The sequence below is a fragment of the Seriola dumerili genome, unplaced genomic scaffold, assembly GCF_002260705.1.
Source record: "Seriola dumerili isolate Sdu_G_001 unplaced genomic scaffold, Sdu_1.0 BDQW01000273.1, whole genome shotgun sequence".
NCBI classification, from domain to species: Eukaryota; Metazoa; Chordata; class Actinopteri; order Carangiformes; family Carangidae; genus Seriola; species Seriola dumerili.
This window is the reverse complement of record NW_019174528.1, coordinates 1,051,734-1,068,704: the sequence shown is the minus strand read 5'-3', so window position 1 is coordinate 1,068,704 and position 16,971 is coordinate 1,051,734. Positions and strand designations below refer to the sequence as shown.

The 16,971-nt window shown below is 46.0% G+C and overlaps 3 protein-coding genes across 4 annotated transcripts in view; 2 read left to right on the top strand and 1 right to left on the bottom strand.

Moving 5' to 3' along the window:
• The window catches only part of abcf1 (ATP binding cassette subfamily F member 1), a 13,777-nt gene extending 11,608 nt beyond the window's left edge, over positions 1–2,169 (top strand). Inside the window, exons 23-27 of the mRNA XM_022757370.1 lie at positions 178–210; positions 851–1,019; positions 1,107–1,171; positions 1,512–1,584; positions 1,802–2,169. Coding sequence (XP_022613091.1) covers positions 178–210; positions 851–1,019; positions 1,107–1,171; positions 1,512–1,584; positions 1,802–1,968 — 507 coding nt within the window. The 3' untranslated portion in view covers positions 1,969–2,169. The remainder of the gene's footprint in view (positions 1–177; positions 211–850; positions 1,020–1,106; positions 1,172–1,511; positions 1,585–1,801) is intronic.
• Positions 2,156–5,327, bottom strand: mrps18b (mitochondrial ribosomal protein S18B). The gene is made up of 7 exons (XM_022757371.1): positions 5,224–5,327; positions 3,944–4,133; positions 3,772–3,869; positions 3,618–3,686; positions 3,102–3,168; positions 2,960–3,019; positions 2,156–2,499 (listed from the first exon to the last, which is right to left on the bottom strand). The coding sequence occupies exons 1-7, from the start codon at positions 5,302–5,304 to the stop codon at positions 2,303–2,305; spliced, it is 762 nt and encodes a 253-aa protein (XP_022613092.1). The 5' UTR covers positions 5,305–5,327; the 3' UTR covers positions 2,156–2,302.
• Positions 5,328–5,923: 596 nt separating this feature from the next.
• Positions 5,924–15,711, top strand: ppp1r10 (protein phosphatase 1 regulatory subunit 10). Of its 2 annotated transcripts, none has more exons than XM_022757377.1 (19): positions 5,924–5,945; positions 6,114–6,191; positions 9,797–9,896; positions 9,998–10,084; positions 10,361–10,496; positions 10,585–10,636; positions 10,721–10,810; positions 11,445–11,573; positions 11,667–11,772; positions 11,857–11,960; positions 12,069–12,196; positions 12,386–12,545; positions 12,636–12,779; positions 12,865–13,111; positions 13,251–13,326; positions 13,426–13,644; positions 13,742–13,865; positions 13,950–14,330; positions 14,540–15,711. In XM_022757377.1, the coding sequence occupies exons 3-19, from the start codon at positions 9,799–9,801 to the stop codon at positions 14,716–14,718; spliced, it is 2,460 nt and encodes an 819-aa protein (XP_022613098.1). In that variant the 5' UTR covers positions 5,924–5,945; positions 6,114–6,191; positions 9,797–9,798; the 3' UTR covers positions 14,719–15,711. The 2 variants fall into 2 exon arrangements, with proteins under 2 accessions (XP_022613098.1, XP_022613097.1); XM_022757376.1 differs by having other exon boundaries at positions 6,114–6,401.
• Positions 15,712–16,971: the final 1,260 nt, after the last annotated feature.

The window sequence follows — 16,971 nt, the reverse complement described above, 5'->3', positions numbered from 1 at the left end:
CGAAAGAAAAACGTCTGCATGTCTAATCTGATCAGATCTTCATCTAACGTTACAAACTCATGTTGGAACCAGTCACACGCAGGTGATCGTGTCGTCCTCGTCCACATTGAAAACATCAGTCGGTGTTGGTTAGAAACATCAACAGAAGATAACTGGAGTTTGTCTTTTGTGTTTTAGACTAAAGGAGAAATGAGGAAGAACCATCGTCTGGTGAGTGAGATCCTGTTCCTGTGTTGGTTTTCATAATGTTTCTATCAATTAATCAAGCGGGTTAAAGTTTTTTGTTACGGCTGCAGCTGCTTCTTTTCTACAGTCACATGATCACGTTGATGTTTATCTACATTTTAAGAACCTGAAGATCCGATCGTGTCTGTCAGTGAGAGAGCTGATAAAAACACATGGTCAGAGTCATATTGACATATATATTTAAGGTGTATTGATTGATTCTCAAACGTCAAACATGCATGAAGTAACACTGAAGAAAACATTCCACCTTAACAGATGGTGGTCGCCTCTGAGCTGCTCAGTGATTAAATGGTTAATCAGTGAAGATGAAAAGATAGAAAACATTTTCATCCATCCTTCACTCTGATGAAACTGTCATTATAATTAATATAATTAATAAGATAGCAACAATTTTTGCAGTTTTTATTTTCTCCTGCAGTTTCGTTGCAAAAGAAACTTTTAAAAACTTTTCAGTTGTTAAGAAAAGCTGCTGTGAAATCAGGTATTTCAACGATCCCAAAAAGAGCCTGTGAACTCCTGGAGGGACTGATTAGCAAGAATAAAGACTGATGTTGGTCCGTTTCCATGGAGACCAGTTGTGACCTCATGTCCTGTCTGCCTGCAGAAAGTGGGCTTCTTCAACCAGCAGTATGCTGATCAGCTGAAGATGGAGGAGACCGCCACAGAGTACCTGATGAGGAACTTCAACCTGCCTTACCAGGACGGCAGGAAGTGCCTGGGTCGCTTCGGCCTGGAGAGCCACGCCCACACCATCCAGATCTCCAAACTGTCCGGTAAGAACACGAACCGTCGCACGTTCACCGTCGCCTGCGGCGGCGGAGACGTTTCCTAACCGTGAGTCTGGATCTGGTCTCTGACAGGGGGCCAGAAGGCGAGGGTGGTGTTTGCTGAGCTGGCGTGTCGTCAGCCTGATGTCCTGATCCTGGTGAGGACCACACGCTTTTCTACTTTTATTTTTTATGTGTTTGCAAACAGAACTGTGAGTAAGGGACAGTGCAGCAGCTACAGTCCATGTAAGTTCAGCAGTTTAGTTCTTGAGCTGGACTGTGCCTGTGGAACAAAGGAGGGGGAGGGGATTCAAGTCTTTAAAAAGTTTTTCACAAAGTGATAAAAACAAGATCGAATCAACAAGAATAACTTGGTTTATAGAAACACAGGAGAAAGTTTCCATCTACACGTTTAATGTTTGAGTTGAGGACAGGAGAGTCGGGACGCCTCATGGATCTGTCCCAGTGAATCCTCCTGACTGTCTCCGTCTCTCACAGGATGAACCCACCAACAATCTGGACATCGAGTCAATCGACGCTCTATCGGAGGCCATCAATGAATACAAAGGAGGTAAGAGGCTGCTGGAGGCTTCGTCCACACTGATATGTTTTATCTATATATATATAGAGATATATATCTCTAGATAGATATCGATATCTATATCTGCACAGATGGAACGATATAAAATGACAGTAACAAGATTCAAGTCAGATGTTTGCATTGATGAAGCAGAACTGATTTATCTTTAAATAGATTAAATGTTAACACGCTGTCCCTCGTTGTCCAGCTGTGATCATCGTGAGTCACGACGCCCGGCTCATCACAGAGACTCAGTGTCAGATGTGGGTGGTGGAGGATTCCTCCGTCAACCAGATCGACGGAGACTTCGACGACTACAAGCGGGAGGTGCTGGAGGCGCTGGGAGAGACCATGGTCAACAAGGTCAACCCGTGATCACTCAGAGGACACGCTGCCGTGCTGCACCGTGTCGCTCCATCATCGGCTACCTTCACCACATCTGGACTGGTCTTCACGTCTGAGCCGCAGGTTGCAGCTGGACAGATACTGGAGTGTTAATCTAACATTAAAAATGTCCTGATAATGATCTGTGGTCGACAGCTACAGAAGCCAAACAATAAAATCCATTTTTCATCACATGGTTTTATTTTGGAATTTTTATGTGTGTAACTGTGGGACATGAAAACACGGTGGAAACTCACACCTACGAATAACAGAGTTAGAGAGAACTGAGGTGAGGTCACGTGACGGGACGAGCGCCGGGTCGCCGTCACTTTAAGTAAGCTTTGTATTTCTTCTTGACTTTAGCAACTTCACTCTCATCGGGCGTCACTTCCCCATACCATTTATACCAGGTGTCACCAGAGGTTAAGAACGAGGCAGGTGGCGTGGACCCCACTGCATCATGGGAGTTGTTGAAGTCCTCTCCCGAAAATTCCACAAATGGAATTTGAAAGGGAAGGAAACCTGAGAGAGGACGAGAGGTGTTAGTGACGCCTGGTTCGGAGAAATCCCTTCAGCTCAGTGAGGGAGGACTCACCTGTAAACCTGCGAACACCTGTGTGTATCCCAGGTGTTCCAGTGTCAGGTGACGTGGCTCCTGAGGCCTGCGCTACGAAGCAGGTTCAACGTACCCACGATAACTTTTCATTATGAAAATAACATCGTCCTGATCACCTGGCTCAGGAGTTCAGCATCAGTTACCATGGTTATTTACCCTGGCAACGAATGAACCAGTGCTGTAGGCCTGAAAGTTCAACCCGAAGTTACCTCGATAACCTCAGATCCTGCTTCGTAGCGCAGACCTCAGCTCTGAGTCACATTTACAGTAACTACAGGTTCCAGTTGCGTTTTGCTCTTAAAATATTCAGGTTCAAAAGACAAATAGAAAAGCAGGGACGGAGGGAGGTGGGAGGGGCTTATGTACCGTGATCTCGAGCTGCATCGATGGCCTTGTTCAGCTTCTTCTGCTGCTTCATACACACACCTGGAGACAGAACCGTCAGAGCATGAGCCACCTGGTGATCAGCCAGGAAAAACATGGTGACCGTGACGACCTGGGGACTTACCGGTCCGAGTGGGGTCAAACACCAGCCCGGTGTGGGGACTGATGAACTGCTGCAGCAGCTTCACATTCTACAGGAGAAGATGTGAGTTAGAGACCACGGGAGGAAACACGAAGCTGCTGCACAATCACATCAGTTACTGGTCAAGATGAGAGTTTTCCATAATAGACAGTGATGACTTTTTTTTAAATGAGTGAAGTCTAGATTCATTTATTTTATACTCAGAGGAAGGAAGATGAATGAATCAAATCTGGGTCTTTTAAAGGAAACTACAGAGCCGATTCTGTCAGCGGGTTTCATTTAAATAAGTGTCAGTTGCTGAAGAAGTTATATACAAGTCTGTGTTTCATGAACTGGGTGTCTGGTATGAGTCACACGTTAAACCACCAGGAACATGAGTGTTAAGTGTTTGGTGAGAATGAAAACCCTCTGGTGTCCGACAGTAGACTGACAGTAAACTACCATGTAGTGTGTGTTTAATGTGCTGTGAAGCTGTTAGTGACAGAGACGCTGACCCACCTGATGGTGGATAATAACGTTGGGGTCTCGACATATCGGACAGGGGTTTCCACATATCTTGTCTCCTCGCTACAGAAACAGAAACACTGTTAATGTTATAGCTGTATTATAACTGACGTGACGTATCAGTGGTGGGTTAATGTAGAAACTTTACAATGCAGGTCTTGCGTGTCTTCTGTGGGGGAATGCCTCCTTTGTGGTTCCTCCTGTAGCCTGCCCACACTGTGTTGGTTCCATACTTCTCTATGTACTCTGTCAGGGGAAAGAATCACACTGTAAAATCACACGTGAGGGCTAAAGATGAGACCAGATTTTCCTTTATGTACCTTCACTCTCCAGGTAATCCCAGGGTCTGTCCTTGTAGCGGGAGACAGCCTCAGCAGCCTCAGCAGCCTCAGCAGCCTCAGCAGCCTGAGCGGCGTCCTCATCCTGCAGCGAGGCTGCTTTACAGAAAGACTGGCGTGGAGGTATGAATGCAGAGGGCCATGGTCTCACAGGCAGCCTCTGTACGCAGGACTGAATACACAACAAAGTCAGCATCACAACCACATGTGCATATTAACTAAGTACATTTACTTGAGTACTGTACTTCAGTATATTTTCTGAGTATCTATTCTTTACTTTAGTATTACTTCGTTTGTAAACTTCTGACTTTTACTCCTACTACAGTTCAAAGACAAATATTACTACTAGTAATTAGTAATTTTCACCCCACTACATTTCTATGAAGGACTCTTACTTTGAAACAGCTTTTAGTCAGAGGAATGAATTTTATTTTATTTTGAAAATATGATAGCCTATACATTGTGATCATTACAAAGGAAAATCAATCACAGCCAACTCCTACACTGTAGCAGGTCTAACGATGTTTTAGTAAAAAAAAGAAAGATTACGTTTGTTTTAAATGTTTGTCTTGTCTACTACGACCAAACTTCATCACTGCCCAAAGAGACGTGAAAACAACAACGGCTGTCCTTCTGTTGATTCAACTGTGTGTTTATGGCCATTTCCATGTGGTATGTATCACAATGTACAAGATTTTTGTTCTCCAGGTTCTACAGACAGTAGGTGTTTTCAGGGTCATTAGGTTTTGTAAACACACTGCTGGACAACACAATAATAAATTGACAAAAACGTAAAAATTTACTTTTTGTACTGAAGTATTTTTAAAATCATGTACTCCAGTACTTAAACTCAAGTAAAAATCTGAGTGAACAATTTGCACTTGTCCTGGAATAATATTTTACCACGAGTATCTATACTTTGACTCAAGTAATGGAGTTGTGTACTTTGACCACCTCTGATCACAACATCCGGGACAGGAGCCCTGCTGTGCACGACAGGCGTAACGAGTGTTACGGATGCTCAACGCCCAAGTAAACATTTATGAATTGTCAATTTAAAATGGCCTTTCCATTCAGACACTGTCGCTAAATAACCTGTACAAATATATAAATAACCTTTAGTGACCACGACACCGTCCCGGCTCTCTGGGTTAACTACCAGCGTGTCCTCTGACCGCAGTATATAAAACCCTTGGTGCAAACCAAACACATATAAAGTAACCGGAGAATGGGTATATAAACAGCTCAATTAAATGTAATACCTGATACTGTCGTAATGGACGAAGAAGTGAAGGTGATAGACTGTACAACGTCTTAGTTAAGCGTTGGATGGAGGCAGCCATTATTTCTTCTGCTTCTTCTTCCTTCTACGGCAGACTTAACGCTACAGCGGCGCACTGCTGCCCCCACAGGCCGTCGTTATTCTGTCAAAGTGGGGGTTGTAGGTGAAAGTTGAAAGATCAATCAATACTGTCGCTAAACCAAGCATGACATTTTGTAATTTACATTTTATAAGTGTACTCAACGATAAATCATTTCTATCATGTATAAAAGCACGTTCTGTCGTTTTATTTCGGGGCGCACATGATTGTTGAACTGCAGTTTCCTCTCTGACTGGCGCATGTGACCACACGGCTCTAACAGACAAATCAGGCGCCATTTTGAAGAAATATTATTCACTTAATTTATATATCAAATAAAATCTGCAATCCAGATATATCATCAAAATGCGTTGTTGTTATTTGGTGTCTCTCTGATAATTCCAAAACACATCACTTTAAAGGTGAATCTAGGGAGGAATTCAGAAGAATAGTTTCCTAAATGTGAGAGACGCCATTATGCCCTTGCTTGTAAACTGAAGGTCGGTTATCCGCCATTTTGTTTCAAAGATAAACGAGATTAACGCTGTCCGTGACGTAAAAAACGTCACGCAGTATAAATGTCAAGTCCCTCCTCTAGAGCTCATTCCTGGATTTGGTCAGAGGTAAGTGAAGTCAGAAAGATCAACGAGCGTTATTTCAACATTTTGAACGTGTTTAATGCGGAATTCCTACTAAATGTATTCAGAAAACAACAAGAGACTGTGGCATAGACGAAGGACGACGGAATTTGCCAGTCGAAATTAAATTTGTGTTTTTTGTGTGTTTTGCAGGTATGAAATCGCTTTGCCGAAGACTGAACCGTCGAGGACTTTGAACAACTCTACTCAAAATCATATTTTTTTCTTCAAGTAATGGACATTTGATTTCTATTTTTGCCTCCAGTTTGTTCCTGAAGGAAAGGCTAGCTTTTAGCTACCACAGCCCCACCCATAAGAAGTCTTTCAGTTGATATTAAAACCATGAAGGTTGACGACATAAACTTTATGAAATAAGAGATATAAGTGCATGAAAGGCACACAATAATATACCCGAGACGCTGAGGATCTATAGTGTCAATAGTAAGTTGATTTTGAAGTTAAATTGACTCGAAATTCATCAAATGAAAATAGTCGTAGATAATAGGCTAGCTAGCGGTAGCTGGCTAGCAGGCACCGTGAGTTAGCTTGGTTCTTGGCAAACAATTTGAAAATAGACAAAGTTATAGTATGAGCTCACACAGGAAAGTGGACGGAGGCACAAAGCTCCGTTTCTTTGTGTGTGAGACGGAATGGACTAATTGTACTAATAAAACTAAATATAGCCAGTAAATTCGCAAAATAACCATAAGCAATCTATTCATAAAGATTGCCGTGGGCATAGATCATGAAATCGGACTTTTCGCCTGCCAGATCTGTTTTGTAGGGGCTGCTCCACGGAACAAACACCCACCGCAATCTACACATAAAGATTGCATTAGTTTGAGGATTGTGGACATATTTTATGAAGCACTGTGTGTGTTGAAATGTTGATAATTATAGCACAGGGACTTCCCGAAAGCCCGCACCATGTACTCGGCAATCTGTGGATAAAGATTGCAGGATGACTCAAGCGAAGTGGTCTTTCGAAGCACAAACAGTCGGGATTGTCAAATATGGTGGACTAGTTGTGGTTTGCTTTTCGTCCTCGGACAGCTCCGGGGGCTAACAGTGTTCTCCTCGAAGCAACACTTGGGACTTTTGTTTTTGTTTTTTTTACTTCACAAAACGTAAATGCAGAACAAGTACAGACTGGTGTCCATCGCATTGTCTGACTGCCATACGCTGCGATTCGATAGATATCTGGTGCTGGTCGCCGTGTTTTTTTCCCCATCTACCAGTATGGTCTTTGCTATGAAAGCCATTGTTGTTCGTGTAGGGTTTGGTTTGCCGTCGTCGAAGTGGTTAACGGAGGGAGGGCTCTGATTAGCAGTCAGCCTCCAGCGCCCTCCCCTTTGTCGGGCAGCTTAGCCGCAGGAGCAGGCCTGTATCAGCTATGACAGATGTCAGGTTAAGCGCCGGCCTTTTATAGGCTGCGTGAACTGCTCTTATATAACTGTAGGCGTTTTACACTGTTATTTGATTCAATCTGTGTCTCCTTGATGAATCTACCGTGGTGCCGTATTTGTAGTCACGTCTGTTGTTGCGCAACCGTTATAAAAATAAGAGTATAGAGTATTTTTTTTATTTTTTTTTTTGCAGGCTTGGTCATTGAGTACAGTCAGGTTGTTTTTGCCATGATCTACCAGTGATATGTAATAACACCACAGTGTGACTGTGCACAAATAATCTTCTTTCCCCCACTGAACCAGGAACCAGGGCATGTTTAACACTGATTTTGTGTATATGTGTAACAACTGTGACATTTGCAGGAGTTGTGTTATTTGCGGTGTTGTGGAGGTCTGAGACTATATAAAACTTCTACTACAACAGTTACGCGGGTAAGACTTAACTGATTCCTCACATCATGACATTTCCTGTGGATTGATTTCCACCAGCATTGACGGCTCTTTACATGAATTGATAAATTGGCACAAAAAAACTGTTTCATTATAAATATTCATAAACATGGATAATAAGTGCATGCTTAAAAGGTTCAACCAAACAGTTACATAATGAATAATTTGAAGGTTATTCATAAGACCTTTTGTCATGATCATTTTAAAAGTCCATAACAGTGAAGACATTCATAAAGAAAAGGCCAGGAGACTTAGTGTTTTTGTTTTGGATCACAATAGACCGTTCAGAGATAATACGGCTTTGAATTACACCCAGCGTTTTTAATTTACAGTCAGATGAATGTGTGACAGTTCAGGCCATTGTTATGTCGTGTTGCACTAACAATTGTATTAATTTGTTATGCGTTTCTGTGTTGTGTAACCACACACAGAGCAGCGCCAGCGTGTAAACATAAACAGGCCTGTAGGTGGCAGTAAGGGGCCTGACTTGCACCCTGTGGCTGCCACAGCTGACAGTGATGTCATTAACAGCACTGTGGCCCAACACAGAGAAGTCCTCAGTCTATATAGAGCATCACATGTACAGGACACAGATGAGTATTTAACAAACTAATTCTCCAGTTTTCAAGCATTTCATACTTCATGCAGAAACAAATCGAGATTTAATTTATAATCTGAATTTGTACCATTCATCCTTTCACTAGGTTTCATGCTAGAGAAAATAGATTTTTACAAGATGTTATTGTTTTTGTTTTGTGTTTCCATCCCTTGTTTGAGTGAATGTGAATGATGGTGACGGACGTGTGCTATTAAAAAGTTGGTCAGTAATTATCAGTAACATATCTTGAAAAAAAATCTCTCTTTTGCTACTTTTTGTAAAAAACCTTTGACCTCTGACCTTGATTTGTATTTGGTACATAGATATATAAGACATGTAAACATAAATCAGTTATAGATATAGAGTACATGTTAATTGTAAAGGTTAAAACCCAGTTAAAGACAGTTTTTTCATTATCTACATTTTTTGATATGATTAGGGAAATAGTTAAATAAAGTAAAAAGTTTGGTAAATAAAAGAAGTTGATTTATAGTGAATGTGTAACATTTTGTTCATCCGTTTCATAAACCTGCGTTTTTATTGTTTGCATTGCTGCTGCCTCTTTAATCATAGCCTGAGCTGGAATAAACTGCTGCCTCACACACAAAAATGAACATGATATCAGACCATACGTCCTGTCCTGCAAGTCAGAGTCCCTGAGATGAGACAGTCTGGCCTGAACCGCAGTGTCCGGCCCTCGTCCCTGTTGAACTGGTGTCAGCTTGGCCTCATTAAACAATCCACAAACATCTCAGCTATGAGGCGGCACTGAAGCCGTGGAGCAGTGTGCCAGAGCAACAGGGTGCTGTGTGGCGCGAGGGAAACACTGCTGCCTGTGCTTTTAGTAAGTTGTGGGATCGTCAGTCTAGAGAGATGTTCTCCCTCTTGGCTTGGTATCAAAATAACGTGGTGGATGTGGGATCGGCCTGGTGTCCCGCTGTAGCGTTACAGTGTCATTAGGGATGTTTGGCAGCTTGATGAATGTGCTGCTGCTCAGACCCTCGGTGGATCTGAGGAGACCCGGTTGGCCGGCTCTGGTGTGGATGTCCTGGTTCTGGTGTTGTGTGTCAGCTCTGTGGAGCCTCATGTTGACAGACTGAATCACAGTGGGATCAGGTGTGAGGTCAGGCTGCTGTGCCCCTGTTGGCCTGATGCACTTCAGATTTTTTGCGAGTTTGACGTGAACTTACTTTTGAACTTTAATGTGAAGTTCTACATGGGTGGAAACTGTAGCACGGAGCTCCCTCCTCTGTCTGGCAGGCAAATCGTCCTCAATAAACAGATCTTTATTGTGTTTGATCAAAGGCCTGTACATGCCAGAACATGTAATACACCTGTGTCTCGTCGGCATGCGTATTAACAGCTGGGGGTGTGTGTTTCAGACATGGCGGTGGACCCCAGGGAGATCTTGAAGGGCGTGGAGGCTCTGCTGGGGAAGGATGGAGAGCTGCGCAGCCTGGAGGGAGTCCCAAAGGTGTTCAGGTGAGGAGCTGAGACGAACTGTTCAACCTTTAACTTCACAGCTAAACTCAGGACCAGAGCACTAGATGATATGTTAACACCTCTGCTCTTCGTCCGTGCAGCCTGATGAAAGCTTCCACCAAGATGGTCAGTAGATGTATGTACCTGAACATCCTGCTGCAGACGAAATCCCACGACGTTCTGAACAGGTAAGCTCTTCTTCAGCTCTGTGTCACTGATATCTTGCACACGTTGGTCTTTATTCACACGAACACACCTGGATGAAAGTACGAACACATTTAAAAGAACTGTGAACTCCGAAGTTTCACACGATGCTTTTTTTGTTCTTATAACTTTAAGAAATTTTTATATTTTTCTCTCCATAAGAATAATAGTTCAACTTCAGCTTCTCAGTTCTCATCATCTGACTGTTCACATCACCACGTCTTCATTATCTGACTGTTGCCTGTTCCTTCCTTCGCCAGGTTCATCAGAGTCGGTGGCTACAGGCTGCTCAACTCCTGGCTCACCTACTCCAAGACCACCAACAACACGCCTCTGCTGCAGCTCATCCTGCTCACGCTGCAGAAGCTGCCTCTCAAAGTGGACCACCTCAAACAGGTAACGCCTCGGTTCATCCGACACAAACCGCCTCCACGGCGTTGTACAGGCAACTACAGCTGTTTAACCCGCTCTCGTTTTCTCCCAGAACAACACGGCCAAGCTGGTGAAGCAGCTGAGCAAGAGCGCAGACACCGAAGGTCAGTTCACGTTCACAAAAACCAGAGCTCTTTGTTTCTGACCGCAGCGTGAACCACACTGATATTCCCGTCTTGTATTTTCAGAGCTGAGGAAGTTGGCGTCTGTGCTGGTCGACGGCTGGATGGCCACCATCCGCTCCCAGAGTGTGTCGGCCAGTGGAAACTCTCCTGCAGGTACAGACCCGTCATCCGCCTCTTTAATCTCCCAACCCACAGAGACGCTGAAACACTAGATTATTGCAGCTCCCTATTTACTGCTGCAGCGAGCCGCCACACGAACGACTCAGGGAGAGAGATCAGGGTCCTCTACAAGAGCGTTAACGTCCTTTTACTTGTTTTTAAAGCTCCGGCCTCCCGTCGTTTTATAATCCTTCACCAGCTCAGATCTTCTGCTGCCAAGATTTTAAATACACACGATTTTACACACATGGAAACAGGCAGAGCAGCTTTTTTAACTTTGGAAAAGAGACGATCAGTGACCTTTTTTAAACAGATGAAAAACTATTATTTCACTTTGCTGTTAATGAATTCTCTTATGTTTTACTCTTCTTACCGGTTTCTGTTTTTATTTCCATTTACATATTTTATCATCTTCTGTTTTTATATTTTATATTTTCATTTTCCTTCAGTCCGCCCTCTTTTATTTTATTATTTGATTGTGGTTTTCACGGTAAATCACTTTGAGCTGCGTCTCTTGCATGAAAAGTGCTTTATATATAAAGTCATTATTATTATTATTATCATTATTAAATGTGTGTAAAGTGTCTCCTCTGGCAGCGGGTTGTAACACACTCTGTTTATCTCCCAGATAAGAAGAAGAAGAAAGAGGAGAACAAGCTGCCGCTGCGGGATGTGAAGGAGAAGATCGTAGAGGAGGAGAAGAAGAAGGAGAAACCAAAAGCTCACGCTCCCAGTCACGCCAAGATCCGCTCCATAGGTAAGTGAGGAGCAGAGACGCGCTCGTCTCCGAATGTCGTCGCTCACAAACGTCCTGTGTGGATTAATCAACGTGCTTGTTGTTGTTGTGTAGGACTGGAGATGGACGCTCCCAACCCGGCCCCCGCCAAGAAGGCGCCCACCGCCCCACAGCTGGGTGACAAGTACAACATCAAGCCTCCGGTCCTCAAGAGGCCCAGGTACCTGTTCCCTCCCTCTCACTCATGCAGCCGGCTCACTGCTGCCCTCAGCTGGCCCATGACAGTACTTCTCTCTCTCAACAGCTCGGGTCCGTCAGACGCTCCACCTCTGGAGAAAAAATACAAACCCCTGAACACCCCCTCCAACTCTGCCAAAGAGATCAAAGTCAAGATCATTCCAGCCCAACGTGAGTTCAGCCGCACGTCACGTGTCAACTGTTGCAGAGACGTGAGAGCGATTCAGCAGCCGAGGTGTTGACCCCTGTCTCTTCTTCTTCTTCTTCTCCTCTCTGCAGCGATGGAGTGCACCGGGTTCCTAGATGCTCTGAACTCCGCTCCGGTCCCCGGCATCAAGATCAAGAAGAAGAAGCCCAGCGGCAGTTCTCCAGCAAACGCCAAGGCTGTGTCCCCCACGTCCAACAAGGTACGGCACTGTCCCGGACTCACGCAGAACATTTCACCAAATCCTCAGAATAAAATCCTCTCTAGTCATTGATCCGACTCCTCGTCCAGGACTTCCTGTTCGCTGTCCACACCTTTTCTTCTACTCTTCAAATACAGTTTGAAACTCGTTAAACCGGTCGTCTCACTCTGTTTCCTGTTCTCTTCTCAGGCCAGTCCGTTTGACGGCAAACCCTCTGCGTATTCTTCATCCTCTGCTAAACCATCATCTCCAGAAACCGCCGCCTCCACCACGCCCACCGATGAAAACCAGGAGCCGGAGCAGCCCGGGACCCCCGTGCCCTCCGAGGACCCCGAGGCCCCCGACAGCGGTAAAGTCTAGAGTTCAATGAGCTTCTGATTGTTTTGTGAGGAACGAGAGCGTTCTCAGTCTCCTGACGTCGGTCCTTTGTTGTCTGCAGGTGAGAAACCGAACGCTCTGGCAGAACCACGAGGAGAAGAAGAAAGCCTGACCAAGAAAGGCAAGAAGAAGAAGACGGTTCACTGGGCTGAGGAGGAGCAGCTTAAACACTACTTCTACTTTGATCTGGACGAGACGGAGCGAGGTGAGTCTGTTGTTCTGAACATTCAACCTGTGAATCACCTGAGGAGACGTGAGTCATTAATGTTGTCGTGACCCTCCACTCACAGTCAACGTCAACAAGATCAAGGACTTTGGTGAAGCCGCCAAACGGGAGCTGATGATGGACAGGCAGACCTTTGAGATGGCCCGACGGCTCTCCCACGACACCATGGAAGAGAGGGTTCCCTGGACCCCCCCGAGGCCCCTGACACTGGCCGGCAGCCTGGTCGTCCCCGGGGCCAACAGCACAGAGAAGCTGACCCAGAGGGACCGAGAGATGGGCATCCTGCAGGAGATCTTCCTCAGCAAAGAGAGGTGGGGGGGCGGAGTCTGTGGAGGGACTCGTTTAATTATTGTTGTTTATTTATTATTAACTGTTATTATCATCAGTCTGTCTGTCTGTCTGTCTGTCTGTCTGTCTGTCTAAACCGTCTCCATCCTCTCTTATCACCAGTGTTCCTGACAGTCCACATGAACCAGACCCAGAGCCGTATGAACCAATGCCGCCTCGTCTCATCCCTCTGGATGAGGTTAGTACACACACACACACACACACACACACACACACACAGTGTATACGTGTGTGTAATAGCGCTCCTGCTCAGCTGTCACTCCCCCCTCCCCCTCAGGACTCCTCCATGATGGACGATGGCTACGTGGAGCCGATGGACACCTCCTCCCAGCCGGGCGCTGCCATGGCGCAGACGGAGAGCTCCAAGCTGCCGCCGGTCCTCGCCAACCTCATGGTCAACCTGAGCAACACCTCGCGCAGCCCGCAAGCTACCAACACCGTCAACAACCCGGTGCCCCCCTCCGTCAACGTGCAGGAGCTGCTCTCCTCCATCATGGTAACGACCAGCTGCTGTTTTTAGTTCAGGTCTTTCACCTGCTTCAGGTTTCAGTCTCTGTCTCCGGCTCGTAGCTGATAACAGCGTCTGTCCTCAGGGCGCGTCCGGGAACCAGTCCACCGAGGACCTGATCAAGCAGCCCGACTTCTCTGACAAGATCAAACAGCTGCTGGGCTCCCTGCAGCAGACCCAGAACCAGAACCAGGGTGGACCCCCACCAGGTGAGCCGACGACATCCGTGACGTCCACCTGTCCAGGTGTCTCTGTCCCTTCGCTGTTTTAAACCTGTTGTTCTCTCTGTCCAGTCAACCAGGGTTTACTGGGCCACGGTCCGGGCATGAACAACATGAACAACATGAACAACATGAACATGCACATGCAGATGCCCATGAACGGCGGCTACCCCCCCAACAACCCGCCGGGCGGTCCCCGCTTCAACCACCCCCCGCCCCCTCACAACCACGGGCCACCGTTCAACGCCGGCGGAGGGCCACGCATGATGGGGCCGCCGCCGGGCCAGGGCCGGGGAGACAACGGCAGCTACTGGGGAGACGACTCCATGAGAGGAGGGCCCCACAGGGGGGGCCACTTCCACCGAGGAGGCCGGGGCCGAGGAGGAGGAGGAGAGCCGGGCTTCAGGGGCCGAGGACGAGGAGGGCCCCGAGGAGGACACAACAACATGAACGGTACGTGTCTACAGAAGGATTCGATTTCGGGGGGGGGGGGGGGGGGGGGGGGGGGGGGGGGGGGGGGGGGGGGGGGGGGGGGGGGGGGGGGGGGGGGGGGGGGGGGGGGGGGGGGGGGGGGGGGGGAGTGTGTGTGTGTGTGTGTGTGTGTGTGTGTGTGTGTGTGTGTGTGTTCTGTGATTGTGACGCCGTGTGTTTCCTCCTGTCAGACATGTCCAAGAGGCCGGTGTGTCGTCACTTCATGATGAAGGGAAGCTGCAGGTACGAGAGCAACTGTGCGTTCTACCACCCCGGGGTCAACGGCCCCCCGCTGCCCCCCAACCACCCCGCCAACAACCAGCACAACCAGCACAACCAGCACAACCAGCACCCGCAGCACGGACACTAGGCGACCTGCTGCCAACACGGGAACAACTGTGTGACCTGCTGACCTCTGGAAGAGCCGTTCTCTGATCAAACCACTGCAGGAAGTCGTGTCTGAGCGTCAGTCGACAGGTGACCTCACCTGAGAGAACAAAACACAGAGACAGTGACGTGAGACGATCACTGAAGGGACTGTGTTTTTATTCTGATCATTTTTAATCGTGAGACTGAAACTAGCCACCACACGTGACCACTGTGTTGCTGCAGCTCGCTGCCTCTCTGCTCCGTCACTGTCCATGAACATGGCCGACCCTCCTGCTGCTGCTCCTCCTCCTCCACCTCCTCCAGACTGACTTCCTTCATATTGTGGCTGATGTGTTCCTACATGTGGTGTTGCTTTCATACTCCCTTTAGTTGAAAGACCTCATCGGTCAGTTTGCCAGAAGAGTCGGACATGTTTTCTGTTTTTACATGAATCTTAAATGTAGGAAGCACTTTATGAAGATAAATTTACCAACGGCTCTGATTTACTAAAACTGGGACTGAACTACGTGGTATTTAAATCTGTAAAACTTTATTTCACACAGTCCTGAGGAACGTTTTGAAATGAACTCTGCGGAGCTGCCGACGAAGTTCCCGCCTCTTTTCTTTTCTCACAGCAGCTGGTTTTGAATGTGAAGAGACTGTGTGTCGGACCGTCGGCTCCACGTGCGCGTGGCACAACAATCATGGACGTGCCGTGGTGCTGTCAGACGAGCGGCGTCTCCCTGAGCCCAGAGCTGCCGCCTGCCTCTCCTCACCTGACCCCGGGGGGGGGGGGGGTCATATCGTCAGTGTTAGAGTCAGATGAATGATGAACTGCTCTGTGGTCAGTTATACTCAATGTTTTCTGTGAAAACAACGACCTTTGTGTCTCTTGTGGGACTGTAAGAATGTCATGTTTTTTGTTGCTCTCTCACCCTCCATGTTTTTTGTTTTTTTTGTTGTTTTTTTTTTTGATCATATTTTCAGTTGAAATCTTTTGTACACAGTGTATTAAATAAATGCCCAAATATAAATGTTGCTGTGTGAAAGTGTGACGGCCGACAACAACCAGCAGTTTGGATTCAAAGAATAATTACAGGGATCGAACATAAAGCTTTTAAAGACACACACACACACACACACACACACACACACACACACACACACACACACACACCACATGAACACATGAAGTGTTTTCAGTCTTCCATACTGTCAGTCCATAAGATCAGAGTTTCATCAACATGGAGGAAACTGAAAGACAATAATTCATATATTATTAATCTGCTCCCTCAGACTCACTGACACCATCAGTAGAATTATAATATCTGAACAGATTTGCTGATGTAAAATATTTCTTTATTATTCCCACAGTGAGGAAATGTTCAGCTTTACAGCAGCTGAGTGAAGAAGAAAAAACAAATGTCAGAACCAAGATAAAGAATAGAATATTAATATTAATAATAATAATAATAATAATAATATTTTGTACAATTAGACAATGAATTTAACAAAACCCGACAACACTTGACAAAGGCAGAAGTGAAAGATTATAGAGAGAATATTAAAAGTGATGTGAGGTAAAGAGCAGGTGTGTCAGTGTGTGACGTGAACACAAAGAGTGTGTGTTAGTATTTCCCACCTTTATCTGAGCTGCTGCATCGAACTTTACTTTTATCCAAGTGGCTGCATCCTATTAGAGCTGTGTGTGTGTGTGTGTGTGTGTGTGTGTGTGTGTGTGTGTGTGTGTGTGTGTGTGTGTGTGTGTGTGTGTCAGATCCGTGTTATCAGGGCAGGGCTGAGTGCAGCTGGTGAATGTGTTAGCAGGAGTGGCCTTTGACTCTGCCCTGCAGTTCAAATATTGACCATGGTGCCGTGACAACACAGTGACGGGGGGCGGGGGGGGGGGGTAAGGACACCTCAGCACTAACCTGCCCCCACATCCTGGTTACCAGCATCACAACACACAGCATCAGCATGAGAGGGAAACAGGAAAGGAATAAAACGACATCACAGTGACATCACAGTGACATCACAGTGACATCACAGTGACATAAAACATGATAAATGACACATTTCAGATCTGGACTGAAATACACAATATTAACATATTAAAATGAGTCAGTGACACTTTCTTTCTTTCTTTCTTTCTTTCTTTCTTTCTTTCTTTCTTTCTTTCTTTCTTTCTTTCTTTCTTCCTTTCTTTCTCTCTCTCTGCAGTGTCTCCAGTCTGAAGTTAGTTAGTAGTTACAGA

What these genes read in the sequence shown, in the direction of transcription:
- mrps18b (XM_022757371.1), bottom strand. Translation starts at nt 5,304, where the DNA reads ATGGCTGCCTCCATCCAACGCTTAACTAAGACGTTGTACAGTCTATCA. An exon ending in GTCCATTACGACAGTATCAG is followed by an intron (nt 4,134 to 5,223) that starts GTATTACATTTA and finishes TTGTGTATTCAG; the next exon opens with TCCTGCGTACAGAGGCTGCC. An exon ending in AGACACGCAAGACCTGCATT is followed by an intron (nt 3,687 to 3,771) that starts GTAAAGTTTCTA and finishes CTGTTTCTGTAG; the next exon opens with CGAGGAGACAAGATATGTGG.
- ppp1r10 (XM_022757377.1), top strand. Translation starts at nt 9,799, where the DNA reads ATGGCGGTGGACCCCAGGGAGATCTTGAAGGGCGTGGAGGCTCTGCTG. An exon ending in TGTCCCCCACGTCCAACAAG is followed by an intron (nt 12,197 to 12,385) that starts GTACGGCACTGT and finishes TTCTCTTCTCAG; the next exon opens with GCCAGTCCGTTTGACGGCAA. An exon ending in AGCTGCTCTCCTCCATCATG is followed by an intron (nt 13,645 to 13,741) that starts GTAACGACCAGC and finishes GTCTGTCCTCAG; the next exon opens with GGCGCGTCCGGGAACCAGTC.